The sequence below is a fragment of the Juglans microcarpa x Juglans regia genome, chromosome 1D (genome assembly GCF_004785595.1).
Source record: "Juglans microcarpa x Juglans regia isolate MS1-56 chromosome 1D, Jm3101_v1.0, whole genome shotgun sequence".
NCBI lineage: Eukaryota > Viridiplantae > Streptophyta > Magnoliopsida > Fagales > Juglandaceae > Juglans > Juglans microcarpa x Juglans regia.
In genome coordinates, this window is record NC_054594.1 from 37344671 (window position 1) to 37369873 (window position 25203).

At 34.4% G+C, this 25203-nt stretch overlaps 3 protein-coding genes across 4 annotated transcripts; 1 reads left to right on the forward strand and 2 right to left on the reverse strand.

Moving 5' to 3' along the window:
- Positions 1 to 6270: 6270 nt before the first annotated feature.
- Positions 6271 to 7560, forward strand: LOC121251850. The gene is made up of 2 exons (XM_041151243.1): positions 6271 to 6922; positions 7108 to 7560. Exons 1-2 carry the CDS (start codon positions 6652 to 6654, stop codon positions 7146 to 7148), a joined length of 312 nt encoding a protein of 103 aa, XP_041007177.1. The 5' UTR covers positions 6271 to 6651; the 3' UTR covers positions 7149 to 7560.
- Positions 7561 to 11779: 4219 nt separating this feature from the next.
- LOC121251830 (low affinity inorganic phosphate transporter 1-like) lies at positions 11780 to 15552 on the reverse strand. 2 transcript variants are annotated; one of them, XM_041151216.1, is made up of 2 exons: positions 15318 to 15552; positions 11780 to 13674 (listed from the first exon to the last, which is right to left on the reverse strand). In XM_041151216.1, exon 2 carries the CDS (start codon positions 13617 to 13619, stop codon positions 12051 to 12053), a length of 1569 nt encoding a protein of 522 aa, XP_041007150.1. In that variant the 5' UTR covers positions 13620 to 13674; positions 15318 to 15552; the 3' UTR covers positions 11780 to 12050. The 2 variants fall into 2 exon arrangements, with proteins under 2 accessions (XP_041007150.1, XP_041007143.1); XM_041151209.1 differs by having other exon boundaries at positions 15306 to 15552.
- Positions 15553 to 21608: 6056 nt separating this feature from the next.
- On the reverse strand, positions 21609 to 24686 carry LOC121251842. Its single transcript, XM_041151230.1, has 5 exons — positions 24585 to 24686; positions 23683 to 23812; positions 23338 to 23390; positions 22280 to 22465; positions 21609 to 21660 (listed from the first exon to the last, which is right to left on the reverse strand). Exons 1-4 carry the CDS (start codon positions 24669 to 24671, stop codon positions 22328 to 22330), a joined length of 408 nt encoding a protein of 135 aa, XP_041007164.1. The 5' UTR covers positions 24672 to 24686; the 3' UTR covers positions 21609 to 21660; positions 22280 to 22327.
- Between the last annotated feature and the right edge of the window lie 517 nt (positions 24687 to 25203).

Consider the following 25203-nt stretch of genomic DNA (forward strand, 5'->3'; position numbering starts at 1 on the left):
CTATATTGAATCTAAAAAAACTTAAGAAAGTCTGAGGATAATTAACCTATTGATGCAATATATATTATTATATGGCGCGTGAATTTCACATGCAATATCGAGGCTCTTAAATCTATATAGAAGGTACTTTGATCAAACCCTCAATAATTGAGGTATAATAAAAATAAAAATAAAATATTTCGAAAAAAAAGCTAATTAACATAAAAAGTAAGGGTGTGTTTAGTTATCAAATTCATCTTAATTCATCTCAATTTATCATTATAATTTTTTTAAATTCTAACACAAAATATAATAAATAATTTAATTTTTTTAAATTTTAAAATAATAATAATATTAAAAAATAATATTTTAATAATATTTTAAGATCACAATTCAACTCAATTTAATTTACTTTAATATCTAAACACATTCTAAATTAAGGAAACGAAAAAGAGTGGGTCCACCTCTGTAAAGAGGAAACAGAAAAAGAAAAAAAGTTTGACTATGTGTGGGCTTTAATGTGAGGAGAGAGGAGATTAGCTGTCGTAGAATTGCTGTCTGTTATCGGATTCGGATATATCAATGTTGTTATTCGATTATCAGAGTATCAAAGTTGTTTATCCAAAGGGTGGTACAAGGCTCGTTGTTTGTCCAACAAACGCCGTACTTATTATTGTTATTATATTATTTTTGAAGTGTGTAAATGAGCAGCCCAACCGTACTTATGAATTTTTGTTACACACTTCAAAAAAAGTTATATTATTTTTATTAAAAAAAGGTGGGGCCTGGGCGGAGTCGGCTGACCAAGGGATCGGCGTTCTGGGCTATCAGAAAAGGTTGCCGAATTCTGTATCCCTGCTCCAGCAGTCTAGTAATAACTTATCTAAACTCGCATGGAAAATCCTGAACCCATTACACGTGGCGTTCATCACGACATTCCGTCGTTGACCAAGAACTGAGTTATTTCCCCCCCGTTTAGGAGGAGTTCAGTACGGGGCCATGGATTTTTGGGGGGTGTTTTATGACTTTATAATTTTAGAATTTACGACCCCATACTTTGACTTTGCGTAAATAACACACCTCTTCAAGTGTTGATACAAATACAATACTAATGTATTTCTCAAATAAAAATTACAGACTGCAACACTATCGCAGCAGCAGCAGCGTGGGGGGCAAGTCCAATCATCCTTAGATAATTACTTTTAAATAATAATTATTTAGTTTCAACCAATTGGAGCTTACTATATTAAATTTTATAAGCTTTTAGTCTATACCAGTTCGTATTATATGTATCCAGGAATCTAGAGATAATACTTTAACAAATTATTGTATTATTAGTATATTCTGTTCAACAAAGTAAGTAAAACCATTACAAAATTCAAATTTCATTACTTCCCACTATCTAATATATAAATAGAAAAGATATTTATAATCGTGAATGTGTATTGTCGTATAATCGCTTTAAAAAAGTGAATAAAATATGAGATTTATATAACAAAAATTAATTTTTTAATAAAAAATATTATTTTTTTAAAAAAATTACGCGACATTTACACATTTCATTATTATATAAAAATTACTCGTACATAAATTTATTGTCACCATCGCCCAAAAACTTATATAAATATTAGTATTACGTGATGCACTGGTCTTCCTCGACGTGTTCCATACATTCTGGATCGAAAGAGAGTCAAGATCTGTTCGGCACGACAGAATATTCGTCGGAAAGTCTAATCGAAACTTGCCCAAGGGGTCATGGCCCATGCCCTCTCCCTACGACACAAACTACTAATCGAAATAAATAGTATTTATTTAATGTAGAATATAAACTATTTTATTGATTTCACATGTCATTTAAATACATAATAACATGTTAATTATTTCCCGGTTGGCAATTAATAATAGAAATCGACAGCTCACTGAATCAAATACTGAAAGGAACACCCATCCTCCATTTGCTGTTGTTTTCACTTGGACGCAGAGAAGATATTGACTTGGTAAGCAATTACAGAATTGCGTGTGTCGTAGGGCATGCTGCATGCAGGCAGCGGTGAACAAAAAACTTTGTCTGTATCTCTTCTCTGATTTAGTTTTCTATTCCCCAACGTTGGTATTGGCTAGAAAACGTCAGCGTGCACGAAGGGGGAGGGCCTTGTGACGAGTCGGATGACACAAGCATCGAATAATAGAGGCTTCAACTTGGGAATAGGAATTTAAGAATTGGAGGTTGAAAAGACATTGATGTAACCCAAGCTGCTGTTGTATACGATGGCAGCGAGGCCCCAGACCCAAATAACTATCATTGCTCTTTATCATGAATGTGAATACTAAGAATATAATATAAATAATAATATTTTATATATTTTTATCATTTAAAATAAGTGGTAATTTTATATAATATATAACTATTTTCATGATTTTTTTATATAATTATGTTTTAAATAAATTATATTTTTATAAAATAATTTATTAAAATAATATTATTTTAAAAAAATATCTTCAATTTAAAACATAGATGTATAAAGAGTTTACTCTTTTTAAACTTTTCTACATCTGAAATAGATAAGCTCAAAATGTGAATTTTAAAATTATTTAACACTTTATTTTCATTTTGTGTGTGGGGATGTTGGGGGTAGAAGGGACCTCCACGCGACAATGTGGACCATGAAATTCTGGTGGGAATGGCACAGGGGATCTTACAAACTGGTCTAGAGTTTTGCTCTAATCACAGACTGGCCCATGTTGTGAAAATTCTAAAATTGTTCATATTATTACAAATTGACCTCTACATATATTTTCTATTAACTTTGTGATGAAAAATGCTAACATGACACCTATTTGTCATGTTACAAGCCAATCATGTTTGGAAAAACCTCCAACAACTAAACCAAAAAACAAAAACTTTAAATAACTAAAATTAAAATTAATGAATTAAAACTATAAAAACTTGAACATTAAAGAATAAACACGAAAAATCATTTCTTAAAATTAAAAATACTATTAGATATTGAAAATTATTTTTTAAAAATTATAAAAAAATTAAAAATGGAAATAGTCAACTTAAATAAGAAAAAAGACAATTAAAAAAATAATAAAACTAAAACTTTAAATGTAAACTGTAATTATCCCCCACCCTATGGGTGGCCAGGATGACTACGGGATGGTGTAGAGGGCCACCCTATGGATTGGTTTGCAGCCACCGCAATGGGTGGGGAGAGGTGTGGGTGAGTGGCAGTGGAGATAACAAATGATCTTACAAATTGAGTTTTTAACAGAGAGAGAAAATGGGCTTTAATGACTACTACCCTTGGGTTTGACTGTGGGCTAGAGTCTAGACATAGAAGCAGGCCATTGAATCTATTAGAGGCAGCTTTAGAATGGGTCTCTCGCGCAGTTCATATAATTCGTGCTAATGGGCTTTAGTTTAGCATCGGTATAAAAAAGAAAGAAAAGACAACCAAAACAAAAAAGAAAACAAATGTTAAGTGAGCAGTGCTTAGGGTATGGGCATATTATGAGGCATAGTATGATATGGGCCTGGTATCATCTACAAATGGGCAGCAGCATAAATTTCAGAGGCTTCAACTTCCTATTAAATAAAAAAATTATATTTATTATTCTCACACTATATATTATATATAATTTTTATTTTTATTTTCTCTGTTACCAAATGCGTGATCTATGGATGATGAGTATAAATCAATTAGTTTATGAAGAATACAATCAATTTTTCTTTAAAAAAATAAAAAAGACAAAAAAAATATATAATATATAATATGTGAGAATGATAAGTAACAAAACTCCATTTGATATGGGTGAGATCCCAACGGTACCGGTCCCAATACTTTTACCATTATTAATCGCTTGAAAATCCAACGTCTATAAAACCGACCTGGAAGACGGTTGGTTTTGGTCTTTTCCAGTCGGCACTTGAAAGGTAAAAAGTGTAAATAAAATAGCCTACAGTTTGTATGGCCTTTGCATTGATTTATACAATGTTTATAGGAATCAAAAGTTGACATTTACAGCTCTGCTTCTAGCTGTACAGAAACTATAGGAGGAAATATACAGTTGCTGCTATGTAACCGACAATATTTTGAATATCATATCAGATATCGTACCGGTGAAGATATTAGAATAAAATATTTCAGTACCAGTACCGTTTCATGTACTATTTCAGAATAGTCGATATATGAATAAATTATATATATAAATATATATAAAGATTATATTCTAAAATAATAGTCTATATATAAATACAAATATATATAAATTATAAATAGCCTAGTCTGAATTGGAGGTAAAAAAATAAGCTTGAAGTTTGAAAAAAATAATAATAATAAAGGCCGAAATACAAGCCGGTATTTGGACTGGTACAAAACACATATGATATCTGTATCGGCCACTGGCCGGTATGGCAAATTTTGGCCGTACCGAACGGTACGGTACGAAATTAAAAATACTGGTAACGGATACAATGTTTATATATAAAAACTATAATCATGTATTTACTGTAATCTCGTAGAGATATTTTAGCAACAAATCTTGGTCTTGTCTCTTCAAAAAGCTCCCTCCGGCCTTCACTGGGAAGTGGTGGCCGCCACTCTGCCAGACATGTGAATCTATCTTTGAATAAATGTATGGATATAAATGATTAATTTGTTATCTCCACAAAAAATTAAGGCTGGAAGAAGCCGAGCATGGTATTGGCTTGTCAACTTTGTTAAGGTGTTTGGACGCGGAGTTTAGATTTTTTCTTTTTTCAATTGCTCTTTATTAACTGGAATGAGGTTTTTTTTCTTAACTCCACTCCTTATCTTATCTTGTATCTTTACTTTTAATTTCATTGCAAAGTTAGTTCGGAACATATATATATATATATATATATATATATATATATATATATATTGTTAAGGATATAAAGGATATCAATCCCGTACTCCCTAACTAGGATATTTGATTTTCAAACTTGTACTCTGTTGTGTTCATCCCGAATGTTATGGTTGTTGTTATGTTGTGTTTATCCCTACAACTGTAACGTCTATATATAATTATAGTAATACACATAGTTTGGTATGTTGCCAAAACCATCTTTTCTCATCATTTTTTTTCATGGTATCAGAGTTCGGTTAGCTTATGCTGTAAAGATCCTACTTCCGCTTTTCTCAACATGGTTGAGTCTGGTTTCTCCTCCTCATCCAATTTTGTTTTTCCCAATCCAACGCAACTCGTCTCTATCAAACTTGATGAGACAAATTATCTTGTGTGGACTACTCAGTTTAAACCTATTCTCAAGAGTCACAATCTGCTTGGCTTTATTAACGGGTCTAACCCTTGTCCTGCTATGTTTATTGACGATGCTGCCGCCAAAAGTGACTTTGTGAATCCAGCCTACACCAGTTGGCAAAGTCGTGACCAACTTCTGCTAAGTTGGATCATCTCCTCTATTTCTCCTGCATTGGTGGCGTCTCTCTATAGTTTGGATTCTTTGTTTTTGGCGTGACAATCTCTTGCTGCTCGTTTTGCTTCTCAGTCAAAATTAGGGGTGTAAATTTAAACCGGAAAACTGGACTGGACCGGTTGGTCCGGTTTTGAACCGGTTCCTATATTATGAAAACCGGCCGAAACCGATCCGGTTTCGGTTTCGTAGTTTCCGGAACCGGATCGGACTAGTTGGAAAAAATATATATATAAAAATTAATTTTATATATTATATAAAATATTTATATATATAAGTTTTATATATAATATATAATTATATATTAAATTTGTATATATAATATATAATTATATATCATATATGAAATAATTTCATATTATAATTTATAAATTATAACATAAAATGTAAATCTTAAATATGAACATTTGTAATTTGTTTGATCATATGTTATTAATATAATTATATATAAGATAATGTTATTATAATTTATAAAATAAAAGTTTAATCTTAAAGATGAAAATTTAATTGATCATATGCTTTAAATATAATATATATATATATATATTAAATTATTAATAATATTTTATCATAAGAAGTAACACTTTATTATATGTTTTTTATATTTAAAAAAAATCAAAAAACTGGACCGGACCGGAAACCTGTAAAACCGGATGTACCGGTTTAGGAAGGTAACCGGAGTGTAATCGGTTTTGAAAAATGAAAAACCGGTATATACCTGTTCGGTCCTAGATTTTGTCCAAAACTGGACCGGATCGAACCAGTTACACTCCTAGTCAAAATCCTGGATTTCCCATTTGAAACGTCAGCTACAGAATCTTCAACAAGGTTCTTTGACCTGTGCTTCGTATTTGTCTAAAGCCAAGTTCTTGGCTGATCAATTATCTGCTGTTGGAAAACCAGTCGATAATGACGATCTCATATCTTTTATTATTGGAGGGTCTTAATTCTACTTTTACACAATTCATCACCTCTTCCTCCTTCCACACTCGGGAGGCTTCTATGTCCTTCTTTGGTTTCAGGTCTAAATTGTTGAATCATAAAATAATTTTGAACCGTCATACTCCACTCAATCCTGTGCCAGAGACATCCTCTTTTGCTTTATTTACCAGTCGTCCAAAGTTTTAGCCTGTGAAACGTAAAGTGCAATATTCTGGGTCTTTGAACAGCAACGCTACAAAGCCAAAATTTTCCATTAAACCTTCACCCCCCATATGTACAAGGACGTTCGCTCTATTTCCACTTTCAACTCTGGTGGCCGTTCTCCTTGCCAGATTTTCAAGGGCACTAATCATCAGGCGTTGGACTGTTTTTGGAGGATGAATTCTTCATTTCAAGGACATCATCCTCCTACAGAGCTGGCATCCATGATTGCTGATATTAATGCAGAATTTCTGAATTGCCAATGGCTTGCAGACAGTAGTGCTAATGCACACGTTACTAATAATGCTGAGAATCTTGATGGTAATGAGACTGTCGGTATAGGTAATGGTGTAGGTTTGTCTATTAAAAATATTGGTTCATCCATTGTTCACTCTCATGACAATTGTTTTCTTCTTAAAAATATTATTCATTGTCCTTAAGCTGATACCAATCTCCTTTCTATTAACAAATTTTGTGCTGATAATGATGTTACTTTCCATCTCACACACAATGCTTATTCTTTTCAGGACAATCAGATGGGAATCACGCTCCTTTAAGGTCGAAGTGAAAATGGGCTCTATCCTATCAATCTCGCCAACTTATCACACAATAAGCGCAGAGGGCTAAATGCTTTTATGGGAATTAAGGCACCTAGCTCCCTTTGGCATCAACGTTTAGGTCATCTTTCTGAGTCTGTCTTGCGTCATGTCTTATATAATTCTAATTTACCTCTTGTTGGTTCTGTGCAAAAGAGTTTTGTTTGTGAATCTTGCCAACTTGGCAAAATCACTCGACAACCTTTTCCTTCCTCTCATTGTGAGTCTTCAGGTCCTTTAGATATGGTCCACTCGGATGTTTGGGTTGCACCTCTTGCTTCGCCTAGTGGTTTTAAATTTTATGTAACGTTTATTGATGATTTCAATCGATTTACATGGCTGTATCCGATTACAAATAAATATGAAGTTTTCAGTTCTTTTGTTTAGTTTCGGCTAGTTGTGGAAAAACAATTTTCATCTCCTATTAAACGTTTACAAATTGATAATAGTGGAGAATACATCTCCTCGCTTTTTACTCGGTATCTCAAGGAAAATGGTATTTTACATAGAAGAACATGTCCACATACTTCTCAACAAAATGGTATTGTAGAAATTAAATATTGCCATATTGTTAATATGGGACTCACTTTACTTGCACAATCTGGCCTCAATAAGAAATTTTGAGTTGAATCATTTTTAACTGCCATATATTTAATCAATAGGTTACCTACGCCAGTTTTAAATAATAATACCCCTTTTTTCAAACCTTACAAAAATGCACCTAATTACTCTTTTCTACGCAACTTTGGATGTCGATGCTATCCTTTGTTACGCCCTTATGCTGAAAACAAATTATCATATCGTAGTATCCTGTGCATTTTTATTGGTTATTGCTCCAGTAAAAAGGGTTATAGGTGTCTTGATCCCGTAAGTGAGCATGTTTACATCTCTCGCAACGTTGTGTTTGATGAAAAATATTTTCCAGCTAAGATGAGGATCCCGAATCACTCCCCTGCTGGTACCGTGATCCCTACTGGTACATCTCCTTCTCCACTTCAAATTTCAACTTCTCCTGATTTTCTATGCTCACCACTAGTCCATCGGATATAGTCTTCTGTAGATCCACTTGTAACAACTATGCCTTCCGTGTCTGCTCCATATATTTCACCCGAGCCACAAGTGTCACCTACCTCATCTCCTATTCAAAATTCAAACGTGCTCCCTAATCGTTCGCCCTCTTTACACTCTACTCCACATATTTCACCCGAGCTACAGGTGTCCTCCGATTCACATGTGTCACCTACCTCAACTCCTATTCAGAATTCAAACGTGCTCTCCAATCCTTCACCCTCTTCACACTTTGCTCCACATATTTCACCCGAGCCACAAGTGTCCTTCGATTCACATATGTCACCTACCTCATCTCCTATTCAAAATTCAAACGTGCTCCCTAATCCTTCGTCCTCTTCAAATGTTATTGACCCACCTGATCCTTTAGCATCTGTCGAGCACTCCCTTGTCTACCGTATTGTTACCCGCTCACAAACTGGGCACTCTCGACCTCGCCAATTTCCTGACTACGTGACTCACTATTCCTCGCGTCATCCACTTCATTTATTTCATACAGTTGCCATTCCTCATGAGCCTAACACTTTCACACAGGCAGTCTCTAAGCCGGAATGGCGTGCAACCATGGAATCTAAGTTCAAGGCATTATTGGACAACGGTACATGGTCACTCTGTCCACAACCTTCTTCTCATCATATCATCCGTAACAAATGGGCTTACAAGATCAAACAGAATCCTGATGGTCCTGTTGATCATTACAAGGTGAGGTTGGCTGCCAAAGGATTTGATTAGAGGTCTGGCATCGACTACTTTGAGACCTTTAGCCTAGTTGTTAAACCAACAATTGTTTGCATTATCCTAGCTTTGGCTATGCAGTTTCGATGGACGACACGGCAGCTAGATGTCTCCAATCCTTTTCTTCAAGGATATCTTGATGAGGAAGTCTATATGGAGCAACCGAATGGGTTTATCAGTGCTAAACATCTTGACTTTATCTGTCAATTACATCGATCTCTTTATGGCCTTAAGCAGGCATCATGAGCTTGGTTCACTCGTCTCTCACAAGCACTTTTTGATCTTGGTTTTTCTTGTTCACATGTTGACTACTCCCTCTTCACTCTTCATAGAGATAAATTGCATATTTATATATTAGTTTATGTCGACGATATCATTGTCATTGGCAATGATGATCCTACAATTTTCTCTGTTATTTCACAATTGAAATATGAGTTTGTGATAAAGGATTTGGGTGACTTGAGCTATTTTTTGGGGATAGAGATTGCATGTGATCATACGGTTTGCATTTACGTCAATCTAAGTATATTGTTGATTTACTTGATCGAGCTAATATGGTAGGTGCTCGACCTTACAAGGCTCCTTGCATTTCTAGTTCAAAGATGTCGAAATTTGATGGTGATTTATTAGTTGATCCCTCTGAGTACCGCCATATTGTTGGGGCCCTACAGTATGTTACCATTACACATCTTGATATTGCATATTCCATCAATGAGTTATGTCAACATATGCAAGCTCCCACTAGCACTCATTGGACTTAAGCCAAGAGAGTTATTTGCTACTTAAAGCATACTGCCGATTTTGGTCTCCACTATAAACCAAGCATTGTTGCCTTACATGCCTTATGTGATGCAGACTGGGTGGGTAATCCAAATGATAGGCGTTCTTCCAATGGCTATGGCATCTATCTTGGACAGTGCTTGGTTTCTTGGTCCTCTAAGAAACAACTTGTTGTCTCTAGATCTAGTACTGAAGCGGAGTATAGGAGCTTGGCCTTAATGACAGTTGAAGTATATTGGAGCCGTATGCTTTTGCGAGAATTGCACATTTATTTATCTTCACCTCCCACGCTTTGGTGTAATAATCTTAATGCTATTTCTTTGGCCTCTAATCCTATTTTCCATGCTCGAACCAAGCATATCGAATTTGATTATCATTTTATTAGAGAGAAGGTTGTTAACAAAGATGTGGTTGTTCGATATATTAACACTTGCAATCAAGTTGCAGATATATTCACCAAAGGCCACACTGCTAATCGATTTTGTATTTTGCATGACAAATTGTTGGTCTGTTCCTTGCCTTCCAATTTGAGGGAAGGTATTAAGGATATCAATCCTGTGCTCCCTACAAACTAGGATATTTGATTTTCAAACTTGTACTCTGTTGTGTTCATCCCGAATGTTATGGTTGCTGTTATGTTGTGTTTATCCCTACAACTGTAGCGTCTATATATAATTATAGTAATACAGACGGTTTGGTATGTTGCCAAAACCATCTTTTCTCTTCATTTTCTTTCACACACACACACAGTTGTCCACCATATGTTGATCAGTGGACTCATTAGAAACTTCTTCGACGCTTCGTAGTTATAGAATCTAATCAATGGAGCTCTCCAATGATTGACGTGAGAGAAAGGGAAAAAAGAAATCCTGTGTTTTGCTTTGAGGAATAGAAAAAAGGTTTTTGTGAAATGAAATCATAAAAGGAAACTTGGATTCCTTTGCTATCTATTCAAGAGCCATTATCATTATGGTATACTAATCGCCATGTATTGCATGGAAATTGATAATGCAATCAAGAGGGATAAGAAAATGATTTAAGCAACACATCAACGATTCATTTCACAAAGATAAGAACACAAATTGAGGAGTCAATCATCGTGCCTTTTCTGAAACAGTAGAAGAATTTCCAGTGTCGTCGATGCACATGCAGATGGGAACGCAAACACTTGTTGCCGGTATGGGGTCTATATCAATGGGTCCTTCGTAATTTTAATTCGAAGCAACGAAGGGGATGGGCCCAGTGAAACACTCACATGCATGCGCACCCCTAATAAAAGACAACGCGGTTAGGTTCTGAAGATGGAACCGTATGTTTGGCGTCTAGAAAGTCCTCCGGAAAATAGCAGAAACAGTTCAAACAGAAACTTGGGTCCTTTGGTCTGTACAATCTATCAAAGAAAACGAATGGCTGTAAGGTAACCAAAATGTGTGAAAGGTTTTCATTAATGGTGACATAATGATTCACTACGAGAAGGGACGAAAGGGTGTGAAACTTTAACCAATTTCTCTCTACTTTTACACGACTTTTTGTAAAACGGGTAATAAAACACTCCCCCACAAGGTCCAGGACTGATCACGACCAGCCTCAAGACTCCACTGTATGTAGACTAGGCTTCTTACTTAAACTGGAATCGGTACAAAATAGATTACTTCACAATCAGCCGTCCATCACACAACTAATTAATAACAATGACGCCAACCCGCTTGAACTAATAGGTCTTCTTTCAACGTAGAATCATTAACTATAAGCAACCACTAATTTGAGTCCAACGAGAATATTTCGCTTTCACACAACAAACAGCAATGGATTTGTTGCTGAGAAGACAGCGCATGCATATAGATGAAATGGCTCATTTTTTTTTTAATTTCAATTCCCTTCTAGGCAATCTGAAAAATGATGACGAGAATAACGAGGGGGAAAACAGCAGCAGTATTATTTTGTGATGATATTCTAGTGGAAGATTATGCTAAATGGTGACGTAAAGATCAAATCCAAAAAAATTACAGGAGAAAATGTATACATAAAGGTTTCTTTTATACTTCCAATTGCAGTATCACAAAGATAAAACAAAAAGACATAATTTCATCCTACAACAAAGACCATAGTTGCACAAAGCAGGAAAAGCAACCAACGTGAAAAGTGCTTATTCCATATTTAGACTAAAAAGGAGCATCACCTCAGATGATATGTAAGCGCTTGCATATACACAAACGTACTTTTCCAGTGAAATTTTCACGAATTCTACTGGACACGTTAGATAAAGAGAAGGCCGAGTTAAGGGGGTACACTTAAGTTCTAAGGTCTTGACCAGCCAACTTCTTTGGCTCTGTAGCAGCTCCATTTTCTTCCCCAGCTTCACCAGACATTTCCTCCAATGATCTTCCTTTCGATTCAGGCACCAAGAATGTAAACACAATTCCAAGGAAGTTGACCACACCGAGGGTTATGAGTGTATTTCTTACTCCAATACCCTTTTCTGCATACTGAAATCCAAATGCCCCAACTATTGCCCCAGCCTTTCCGGCTGCAGCTGATATACCATGACATGTTGACCTTAGCCTTGCTGGGAAAATCTCTGCAGGGACCACGAATGTGGTGGCATTTGGACCAAAATTGGCAAAGAAAAATGTGAGGGAGTAGATAACAACAAACCCAATTCGGTTGGCTTTTATGGTCCAGTGATGGTAAGGAATGGCCAAGGCAAACATGAAGACAGTCATGAAGAAAAACCCCATCAATTGAATTGCGAACCTCCCGATCTTATCAATGAAAGCCACGGTAAACCAATATCCTGGCACAGTGCTGCATAGAGCTATAAGAGTTTGTGCCCTCGCAATTCGGAATACCTCATCAAGGGCGCTCATTTCTTTTGCCTTAGGAATCCAACCAATGGCGCTGAAAATGTCCTTCTGAAATAGATTCTGGCTGTAGAAAGCAATATCTAGCAAGAACCAAGTGGTTGTGGTTCCAACCAAATGAAGCCCATGACGGCGAACAAACTGCATAGAGAACAATCCAAAATCATTTCCTCGTCCTCTGTCCTCAATTTTCTCCTGATCTGCTTCCAATTCAACCTGCAAAACTTTGGACATATCAGCAGCTGCCTGTTTGGCATTCCTTGCAACCAAGGCAGTGTATCGAGCAGTTTCAGGCATTTTCATGCGCCAGTAATAAGTAAGAGCAGCTGGGACTGCACCGAACATTACAATTATGCGCCAAACATAATCAGCTTCTGGAGGAGTGGAACCAATTGGATCAACTTGATAAGCTGAGGCAGGGTATTTGGCCTTGAAAGCTGCTGAAACTATAATAGCAACCATCCCACCAGCCAGAATTCCAAAACCTTGCATTGCAAACACTGCAGCGATAAAGGCTCCACGTGTCTTTTTGTTAGCATACTCGGACATGATAGTGGCAGAAAGCGGGTAGTCACCTCCAATGCCAAATCCAAGCCAGAACCTGAAGAAGCATAATGTAGCCATAACAGAATCGGGATTTTTCCCGAAGGAAAGGCCACAGGCAATTGAGCAAATGACCATAAGCATGAGGGTCATGCCATAGACACGTTTGCGGCCCATTTTATCACCGAGCCAGCCAAAGAAGAGCTGGCCTGCAAGGGTTCCACAAAAGGCAACACCATTAACAGCAGCCGAGACATTTGAAGGTAGAGAGCCAGGATTTGGAGAGCCTTCCTTGTAGTAGTACAAGCGGCCCAACAGTTTGGTCACAAGAGAGATGCAAAAGAGATCATATGCATCAGTGAAAAAGCCCATGCCAGCGATCACGATTGCTGTGAAATGGTACCATTGTGTTTTGGCAACATCAAGAGCATTAAGCACTTGCAGTTCCTTAGCCATTACTAGTCTTTCTACGTCACACGATCTCTTGCACCGTGTTCTAATTCTTTAAGTCCTGAGAAGTAGAACAGATGAGGATCAATATGTGAGTCATATATGACAAAAGCATGAGCATGTGACCCAGAAAAGTCAGTCGGTGAGCTAGCTTGTACGAGTGTTTTTTTTTTTCCTGAGTTTAGTTCATCCGAGCGAGTTGAAACTATTAGACTTGTGAGTTGTGACAGTAAAACAGACATGAAAGACCAGGTTAATTAAGAAGATGACAAGAGAAGGGGGTTAGAATTTTCCACGGTCGCAAATATCTATACGCGGAAGCAGATGAATTTCAAATTTGAAATTGAGGGCCACATGCATGATAAAGCTAAAAGAAGCGTGAGAAATTGACCAAGAGAGCATAGGAAGTCCGTGAGTCAATAAAGTCAAAATCACAATTATCCTAGGGTAGTCCACGTGTTTCGGGTGAAATTATGGAACACGTGGACTGCCATCAGTACTCGGTAATAGTTTTGATGCCAATATAACGAAGGTTTTGGACAAACCTCTCTCTCTCTCTCTCTCTCTAATCGACAAACTGCTCTCTTTGTTTCTTCTGAAACTACAACAACTAAATTTATAGCGATCTTAATAAAAAGATAGACAATGGAAGTTCTACCTATGCAAGGAAAAAGCTGCAAACAGACAGGAATAGTCGCTGAAACCAGGGCACGCCCCAAAAAAACAAACCCAGAGGACTCCCAAAAGAAAACTATGAGATGACCACAAAACTCCAGTTCATAAAGTTTCTAATCAATATAAGCAAATATCCTGACTTGAGAATACAAAATAAATTAACAAAAGAAAACTCTTTACCACTAAATGCAGTACTTTCCATTTATTTATTTTTTGTGGTCCGGTATAGCTTAGTATATAGAGTTCAAAGGTGATTCAGATATTCATCAGCCAGGAATTCGAAGAGGTTGGAAAGAAGTTTCAGAGGATATATATTAAAAAATAAAAATAAAAAAGTCTTTTAATTTTTCTTAGCCACCAAACATAAAGTAAGTGGGTAGCAACCAAACATAAAGTAAGTGGGAGGAGAAAATAGAACGAAAACTCTGGAACCTCTAGAAGAAAAATGATTACAAAACCCACCTCAACTCATCTCATCTCATTATTACAATTTTCTCAAATTCACACACAAAATATAATAACAATCTAACTTTCCAAATCTTAAAACAACTTTTCAAATTCATCCACAAAATATAATAAATAATTTAATTTTTATTCTTCTATTTACAAATCATCTCAAATCATCTTCACCCATCTCTGAATCCAAACAGCTCGTGAACTCTTCTTAAAAAATTACGTTATCAATTTTCAAGAAGTTCTTGATTTCGCGAAACTTCCTTTCTTTCCATTTTCTTTTTAGGTGGTTTTTAGAACATTTGACATAGAAGAAAAGGATGCGCAAAAAGAAACAGAAAAAAAACGAAGAATCAGAAGTCGGCTTCGGACTTCGAAAAAAAGCAGAAGTGGGACGCAGAAGGATTTTAATATGAGTCAATCTCGTTTAACATGTCCACAATCTGAAACCCAACAGAGAACCCAAGCTTTAAAGGCTCAAATAATTTTATTTTTCTTTATTGTACCTTAAAGAAGCATAAGATAAAAAGGTCGTATAAAAAGTTGAGCAAACAAATAACTTGCCTTTTAACGCACCAGAGAGAAACAAACAGTGATTCTGCCAATTCTTCCTTCTTTTTTCAACGTACAACAACACATGTTAAATCGGCACTAAGGGAGGAGGAGGAGGTGGAGGTGGAGAAGAAAAAGGAAGAAACTAGACTAGTATTGAAGAGTGTGCGCCATAACGCTGTACCGCTGGTTAGATATACGGAGGAGGTGTCGGTACAGTAAGTACATGGAGGTAAAGAATGGGAGCTGGTTCCGTATTTAAAGACAAGAGTGACGCCCCCACCTCTCAAGAAACAAAAACTCGTTTGCGAAAGGAAAATAAAAATAAATAAAAAACTCTTATTGCTTCCGTACAAAAATAATTTCAATTCAATTGATCTGATTGTTATAATTTTTTTAAATTTTTATTAAAAAATAATAAAAAATTTAACTTTTTTAAATTTTAAAAAAATAATATTTTAATTTTCTTTTTTTTTTTTCAACAAGAAGAATATTCAGATATGAGTTCTGGATTTTCTTTATGATATCTAAATACAGTCAGAACTTCGGATGGGACGTGTTTTCGCCCAACTATACTCAACCATAATTGGCCCCCAACAGTGCCTAATGTAGTGGTTTTCTATACCTTACTTGGTTGATAATGGACCTAATTATTTTTTGGCAGCCTCACGATCCACAAGATTTGGTGCGATTTTTCTATGGTATCAAATTTGTTACAAAATAGTAAAGAAATGAAAGTTTTATGGATTTTTATCTAAATATAAGTCTCACTTTAAAAATAAATTTAAATAATGAATTTATAATAAAAGGATGAAATAAATTAAAATGAGAAGTTTTGTGTGTTTGAAAAGAAATTGAGAAAAATAAAATATTATTCAATTGCATCCCAACATTGGCTGAGTGAAGAAGAATTAAGAAAAAGAGTGATGGAATGGAATGCCACTCTAAATATTAGTTAAATCATTTTTCAAACTAAGCACTAATGAAGATTGACTTGTCCGAGGCGCCGAGTCTGCTGCTAATATTTGCTATCATTCCAGACTTTGAACACTTTCCACGATAGAAATTGCATTCTCTCTGTTTTTTTTTTTTTTTAATTATAGATTTGGTGTGAGAGGAAAATGTAATTAGAAATATTGATGATGTTAATTAGTAATAGAAAAATGTTAAATGTATTTAAGAAAAATTTATAAAATATTTATTTTTTTACATATTAATTATTGATACGTTAAAAATTATAAATTATAAATTTTAAAATAAAATTAACAAAATAAATTTAATAAATATAAATATAAATTAAACTAGAAGGACACCTACTACGGAAATAATAAATTGAGTGGACGCTGTTTTAACTCCATTCAAAAAAAAAAAAAAAAGTGTAAGTGAGCCCAAATGCATTCAACTTGGAGGAGAAAATTCCAAGTCAACGAGTCGTCTGTGATATAAATGCCTACTTTAAGAGAAAGGAACAAAGAGGAGAAGAGGACGAAACGTCGAAAACTGACTATGGACCCATTTGTGACCCATACGCGTAGATCACAATTTTGTAAATAATAATAAAATAATTTAAATGAAGATGTTTTATTAATTTTTAAAATTGAGAGAATTAAAATATTATTATAATATAATTTTTTTTTTAATATGAGATAATTATAAACGAGAGAATTAAAATTGTATTAATATTGTTAAGAGTTGTGCTTGGAAAAAAAATTAACGTATGTTGTGCTTTCTTATACATGATATGCTCCATATTTAGCTTGAGATTTTGGTATTTACTCTTCGGGTTAATTAACAAGTCGTAAATCTGTTTAAATTCCCAAGAATAATTGGACTTGCTAAATAAAAAAATAATCAAATTATTAGCATTAGCATATCTAGAATATAACATCTAATAAAATATCAATGTTATATATAATTGTCTTTTATTCTAATCTTTTTGTAACGATGAAAAATTTTGAAAGGGTCAAGAATATAATATAAATAATAAAATTTATATCTTCTATCAATTTAAAATTTTAAAATAAATGATAATTTTATATAATATAATAGTACTAGCTAAAAATCATGAGTTTAATCTTGATTCTATATTTTATTTATTTAATTAAATATTCTATATATTAAACGAGTGAGAGACTGCCTACACGCAAAGATCGAAGAGCTATAGGGACCGGTGATTTCACACAAATTTAATGGAAGAAATGGAATGAGTTTTTTAATCAACTTTTTTCATGGTATCACCCGCAAGTTTGATCACCTCAGTCGTGTCTGAATTGTGATGGTGAAGTCCACCGGAACGTAAGACAGTAGTGCGGTGCATGTTATCCTCGTTATTCCCCAAAGTAGCTAGAGCTGTAAGGCTCTCATGATGCGTCCTATCTTACAGTGGGAACTGAACTAATTAAATCCATTTTGTATGGCCTTAATTCAGATCCGGCTGGACATGCGTCTCTTTCCCATGCATGCACTTCCGATTCATTATTAATTAGGTTCTGAATAAATTCCTCCGACTTTTGGGTCCTTACAATTATTTTCACAGGTATAAAAGGATGATTAATTTACAACGTCGATCTACTCTTCCTGGGATCGAAGAAAATACCAATAAGATATATATGAGACTAAGATAATGCATGTCTTTATATATACGGAATTCGATGACCTCCAAAGTGCTTGGTGGAGAATAGCACGTGTCTTTTATAACTTGGTAACTGATCAAACTACTGTTTACTTTTATTTTACAGCATTAATATGAACCCATCAGGCACTATTTAATTTGTCTCCTTCACTTTGCCACTATCATGAGCAATCAACAGTACTAGTAGTACTTGTCCTACTATCACCATTGTGATTAGTTTACTTTGTTCGAAAAATCATTCGATCTTTAGGTCCTTGCATGAACACTTGTCGCCGTTTGTGCTCTTTTTAAATATTGAAAGTTTTAAAAGGGTAAGAGAAGTCTTATCATTATAAAAAGATTACATAAAAATAAATTTATAAATTGACATAAATTTATATGATATATTAAATTTATTTTATAATAAAAATAATTTTACAAACTAATTAATGTACCAAATTAATTAATCACATCATTTATTTTTATAAAATCTTTTCGTAGATAAAACATTTATCAAATCATAAATAAATTTAATGAAGATATTTTTTGCATCCCTATTTTTCTCAAGAAATGAGACACAATTTCTGCTTTTTTTTTTCCTATATATATATATATACTCTTTTTTAATCAAGAAAATTATTTTATTATTCTATAATCATTTGTTTGTCGTATGAAAAATTCAATCTTTTTGTTTGTCTTATGGAAAATATAAGAATTGAACTTATGCTTTTTATAACAATATAAAAAAATATAAACTTGCAACTATTTTTTAACTATATTTTACAATTTTATTAATTAGTTCGTATAGCTAGCTAGAGAGTAGTTATATATAAAATTAAAATTATTTTTAGTAGAGTGGCACAATTACTTTTATCATGATTACCCTAAAAAATCTACAACATGATACTTATTATTAAGCTACTAGATGAAAAGGAATAAGTTGACTTTGGCCCCACCTCATCCACACAACAAAGGAAGCTTTATCGGATGAGATACGTGGCGTACGTAGGTTGAGAGGAGATTCCGAAAAACAGGTTTCGTCCCAAGCTAGTACTACTGCAGTACTCATGTAGAATAATGGTATATATGAAGTTAATTAACCAATTAGGATGCAATGACTAGTGCATGCGTGTTGAACGTCTGATTGATGCATCGGATGTGTGTGTGTGTGTGTGTGTGTGTTTGTGTGTGAACACCATGCATGCATGCAAATGTATGCCACCCATGCATGGATAGAGATCATTGACGGGGCCGAAAGATGTATTGAACGGAGAGGTCTGATCTGGAGATATATGAGCTATAGCGATTCTTTGTACGCAGACCGATTCTTCGTACGTAGTTGTTCAATGGTAGATATATCCCTAGCTTGCTAGTAACCAAAGTCTTCTTTGAAAGCTCAACTTAGTTCCAATCACGCGCACGCCGAAACTTCTCCTTCCTATCTTTTGGATCATCAAGTTTGTCCGGTGCTTTTCGTGGGAATCTTTAATGTAACATAAAAGTCTTCAGGCTTTGGCAGTACGTTTGCGAGCACACATTAGTGATCAGAACTTTGAGAGCACAAAAATACATATTAAAAAGCATTTATTTTGTCATACGTCTGAAGGACTTCAAACCACTGAAAGTAGAGGGGGATCGGTCGAAAAGAGCTTAAAGTCTAAAGGCAAGATATATATAGATGCTGCAGACAAAAACGTTGACACGCAGCTAGCACATTTTCTATGCGTCTTACAAGCACAAGCTCGGGTGATAGGAACTTGCATGGTAGCTTTATTATTTATGAATTGATATCCATGAAGTAGGAGAATATATATAATAAGTCAAAAGTAGAATTTTACTGACCAGAGATAATGTTTATGATAAATTAGGACTCTAGTACTTTAGGAATTTCGGATAGGAACCTTCGCTTGAGTTTGGAATTGCATGCACGGGATTAAGCTTTCCTTGTAATTGATCTATGAAAGCAGCATCGAACGTGAATCAGAATATGAGTTGAATTATTCAGAAAACAATAACAAAACTCTAAAGAAGGACGGGGTCACTCGATCAAGCTGCAAAAGAATAATCATACAACCTTTTTTTCCCTGTTGCATTCAATCGTTGGGCAAGCAAGCGTACTAGCTAGAAAATATTATTCCGGATGCATGTCATCAACAAATTAATATATATATATATATATATATATATATATATTTATAGTACGTATATAGTCTTGAGCAACAAATGAGAATCAAGGTTGATCAATGGAGCTATTTATAACAGGTTTAAATTGAATATTTTAATGTTAATAAAAAAATATACAATTCAATTTAAGTATTAAAATACGAACAAATGAGATTAAAATATGAATTTATTCACTAATTTCAATAAGAGTATGATATAAATCCCAAATATAACTCCATTAAAAATTCAATTTATATATGTATCTAATATAAAATATAATCAGTATTTTCCTCAAATATTCTTAAGTTATAAGATGGTAGTAATTATATTATTTTGAACATATTCCTATATATAATATGTTGTGTTCTCCCATAGTTTCATTCATGACATAACAAAATCATTTATGAAACATAATGCAAGAAACCATTGCAATTTGAATATGTTAGAGTTGGTTGGAATCAATGATTTGAATCAATCATGAAATGAAGTGGCCTTATACATTGCAATCGATTCAGCTTCTAATTGGTTCAATTTGAATTAACCGAATCAAAACTCCTTCTCTAACCATATTTTATGGCCTTTGCTTTCTAGAATTCAAAGCCTTAGCTATCTTCGACTAGGTTTGGATATAAACACTACAAGGGGAATCATCTTTACCAGCGATTCACTTTCTCTGGCAAAACCAACAAAATCGCCGCCTCTCACCTATCCCAGCGATTTATAAATTGCTGGAAGTTCGCCGGTATTAAAGCCCCACTTTTGATCTACTCCAACGGAAGCCAAAAATCGTTGACAAAGATTTTCTTTCCCAGCAATTTTTATTCGCTGCAAAAAGTACCTTTGATCGCCGCAATTGCAGGATCGATTCAGTTGTTAATCGTTAGGAAAGATTAATTACAGCAATTTAACAATTGCGGCGATAATAGTGCGCCGGTATAGATCAATACCAGCGTTGTAAAAATCGCCGCTAATGTGAGATCTATTCCAACGGCTTAGTTAAATCGCTGCGAAATCTTTTTTGCAGTGAATAATATTCGCCGCAAATACCAATAAACTGTATTTCCTGCGATATATAATCGCCAGAAATATGTTTTGCGTACAAAAACTTATTTCCGGCGAAATTTAGTCACCGGAAAAGATATTTCAAAAAATTTAACAAAAAAAGGAAAAACAATTCCACAAAATTAATCCTGATAAACTATACCCAAGTTGTACTTCATCTTTTTTTATCAAACATATATCCATTCTATTGTTCAAAACTAAGGAAAACAAAAGATGACATATAATTAGTGCTTTGTCCATTATTTTTGCAATTGCAATCACCTATAATGTTCATGGTCTAATCCACTGCACTTAACTCCATAAAAAGTGACTTTATCTAGAGCTTTTTAAAGATAGAAATGACTGATTTATTAGATGCCACGGTTTTGGATTAGCTAGTGATAAATTGTACTGATCCAAGAACTCCTACTCCAGTTTTCATATTATAAGTGCTATGGTTTTTGGATTAACTCTGTAATCTACATTAATTACCCAATGCATTAGTGCAAGATAATTTTCACCATCCCTTTTAGGCATTCTCTTCCAGCTCAACTGTAATGGTCAAATTTCAAAACCATGAGCTTTCTGTTGACATAAAGGCTACACTGGATATTAATAACAAGAAAAATCAAATTATGTATGGAGAGGGGAAGGGGGGCATAAAAATGAGAACCAGAGTACATCTCAACTTTAAAAAAACAGAAATACACATGCAACTAACTTGTACATCTCCAATAAGGGATTTCAATCTCTTGTGCTATTATTATTATTATCATTATTATTTTGAAATTAATCTTTACTACTTTAAGGACGTTTTGGAATTTTTAATTAAAAAGTCTCCATTCTTAGGCTTGGGATTGCAATTTCTTGAAGTCTCTTTTGTAGGGATGAAGCAAGCAGAACAGGGACAATTTGAAAACATTGTACATAAGGCAGGGGATCAATGCATGAGCAATAATGAAGATCATGCATATGAGTAGTAATGAAGATCATATCCAATGACAACAGTATTAATTAGAGAAGGGAGATACTATTTTTACATAACTCTTGAAGAAAGAGTAGATGCAGAAACATTTTTTTTTATTTAAGTAATAAAAAAATAGTATGCAGAGTAGATGCAGAAACATGAGTAATGAAATGAACATAATATTTTCAATGGAAGAATCCCTACTTGTTCCGGAAATGCTTTCAGTAGTGCCTGGATAGTAGAATTTTGCACTTAGTGGCCATCAATTGAAGAAGTCTCAGGACGAGGCACTCCATCTGTCACAACAGATACTTCATTGATGCCACCGCAGTTCACCATGAGACGACCCTTGGGCATCAATCTATCAGTCAATTCTAACCAAGTATTGACCTGCTAAAGACACTCACACAAGGAATAATCAACAGTGTATGTGGAAAAAAATATGCCAATCAATCGCTGTGGATGACAAGAAAAAACTTAAGGTGTAGGCAATCATATACGGCAAAGGATAATGCAGTGTAGAAACTTGGCTCAAAACACAAAATGATCACAGTGAAGCGTATGATTAAAACTTTCCACAATCTTTGATCTAGAACTGCATATATTGGCAGAGCCACATTATCTCTAGTGGGTGAAATTTTTTCACATAGAGCAAAAGTAAAATTCATTTACTTAGAAGTAGTACTATCTGTTGGAAAAAAAAAAAGTGATTCCAATTACCGAACACTCTGGTTCATTCTTTAACTACTCCCATTTAAAATTCCTATTTCTGAATATTAATCTTAAGTGGGCCCCTCCAAAAAATGGCCCTGTCCACTCTCAACTCGCGTGGGTTCATTAAAGAAAGAAAAAGATGAGAGAGAGATTACATGCATTGGGAGAGATAATTTTGATAGCATTGTAAAGAATCAGTTGCGTAACCAAACGATCTGATTACATATGTTAAAAAAGATGTTTTTGTTAACATTATTGATGAAACAACTTGAGAATATGAAAAAGTGAAAAAAATAATAACTAGTTTTTGAATTGAAATCATCAAAATTGTTCCGCCAAAATAGTATTATATAATCTGTTCTGTATTTATCTATTTTAGTTAAGACTTTGCACCAATTGAAACAAAATTCTCACTCAGTTGCTGACCGCATAATACATATTTATAAACAAAATGCCTTGTTTGAAAACTGGTAACATTGAGCATCAGAGACCAAAACATTATTTCAAAAGCCAAGGCCCAATTTTTATGTAACAAATGAGATGTGTACCTCTTGCAACTGTGGCAATACTTTTCCTTCAGAAAACAAGTCAATTACAATGCCTGACATTGTTGCAAGCACATATTAGTGAAACCAAAACAAAAACCTTCCTCATGGACGAAATAAGTAAAATATAGACTTTTCTTGAGATGGAAGTGGAATAAAAAGACTTGAAAAGTATATATGGATTGCAAAAGAAAATCCTCCTTCACCATTATTTTTTCCTTTCTATGAGACAAGTAAAGAGGTCAAGAGACACTACCAAGAAGGCGTACAACCCATCCAACAGTGTTAAAATGAAACAGCAGGAGGTGAGCTAGGAAATACAAAAAGCTAGGCGGACAAGGATCTTACCAGCATATCCTTCAGACACATTAACTAATTGTGAAAGGGCATCACCGATATGAACATTAAGGATGCCACCAGCTACAGTATGTTTCTCAAGATATGACAGCCCAAGATATTCTCTTGCTTTATCGATCAACTAATGAAAAAAAAAAAAAATCATGTAAGGATGTAGTCACCTTGGAAACAAAAAGCTTGAAGCATTTAAATGATACAGATATGGTACTAGAGAAAGAATATATTTGGATTTGGTTAAGAGTTAAAACACTTGAGACCATTGTAATAAAGATGGCATTCCTTCTACGTTGACAGAACACTATACAACACCAACCGTTATAACCATAAAAAATTATTGCAACTTCCTTTTTCCTATGATTACTGTAGATTACAATTGATCAAAGGTACTGAAAATTTGTAGAAGTTTATAGATGTATGTGGTATGCAAATATGTGCTCTTTATCAAGATATTGAAAAAACTACATGAAAAACAATCCAATGCCTTCCAATTATCAGAGTTTCTGGGTGGTATAACTAGCACATTGCAATGAGTTTCCTCTAGGCTCCCTCTTGAAAATTAGTTGAAGAGAAAGTAATTTAAAGCATTTTGAGATTGAAGTTGGTCCCGAATGTGTATATATATTTATATATATAGCCTCAAGTAACTTTTTAATTAGTAAGTTCACTGGTCTTTGGGGGTCTCAAATCTAAAAGTATATTACTGACAGTAACCATCTAACTGACACATTGCAAGACCAACAATAGACCTATAGAAAAGCAAAATACAGATTTCATACAAAATGAAGTTAATTTATTAGGAAGAAACCAGATCATGATGGAAATCATCATTTTTCATAATATATATATATATATATATATAAGTCTACTGGAAAAGATACTTAGGGGTTCCTTATAATTCCATCAATCTCCCAGCCATCAAGTTGCAATGAAGGCCACAAGTCAAGCATTAGCCGAGCAGTAGTTCCACCACCCTGAAACATTTAGAATAATATGAGTACAATCCTGGAAATTACATGTTTGGTTCAGAAAGAACGTATCAATGCCATTCCCAACAATTACCAAATCAAAGATGGCAATGGGACCTTTTGGAACAATAGCAGGCAAGCTAGCAAACTCATCCTGCATAACGAAACATAATCCATGAAATGAATAGAACTAATTTATGAATTAATTAAAAAATGCAAGTGCACACATACACATAGATATTTTAAATATACGTAGAAAGTTAAAATAAATGAAAAGCATGCTGCCTCCTTACACTTCTATCCTCCCTCTCTCTCTAAACAGATACCCAATGCCAAAATCTTGCTCTAATCTGATACCCACATCAACATGTATACAAAATCCCAATATACAAAAAAATCTTGTACAAGAAAGGACCTGCTTTTAGATTCAAACATCTAGAAATTAGTCTACAAACAAAAAGGCCAATTTTTGTGAAGTAACTAGCACTGATGAAGGGGGAGAGAACAGAAAATGAGTTGTAGAGATACCTATAGTGAAAACAAATCA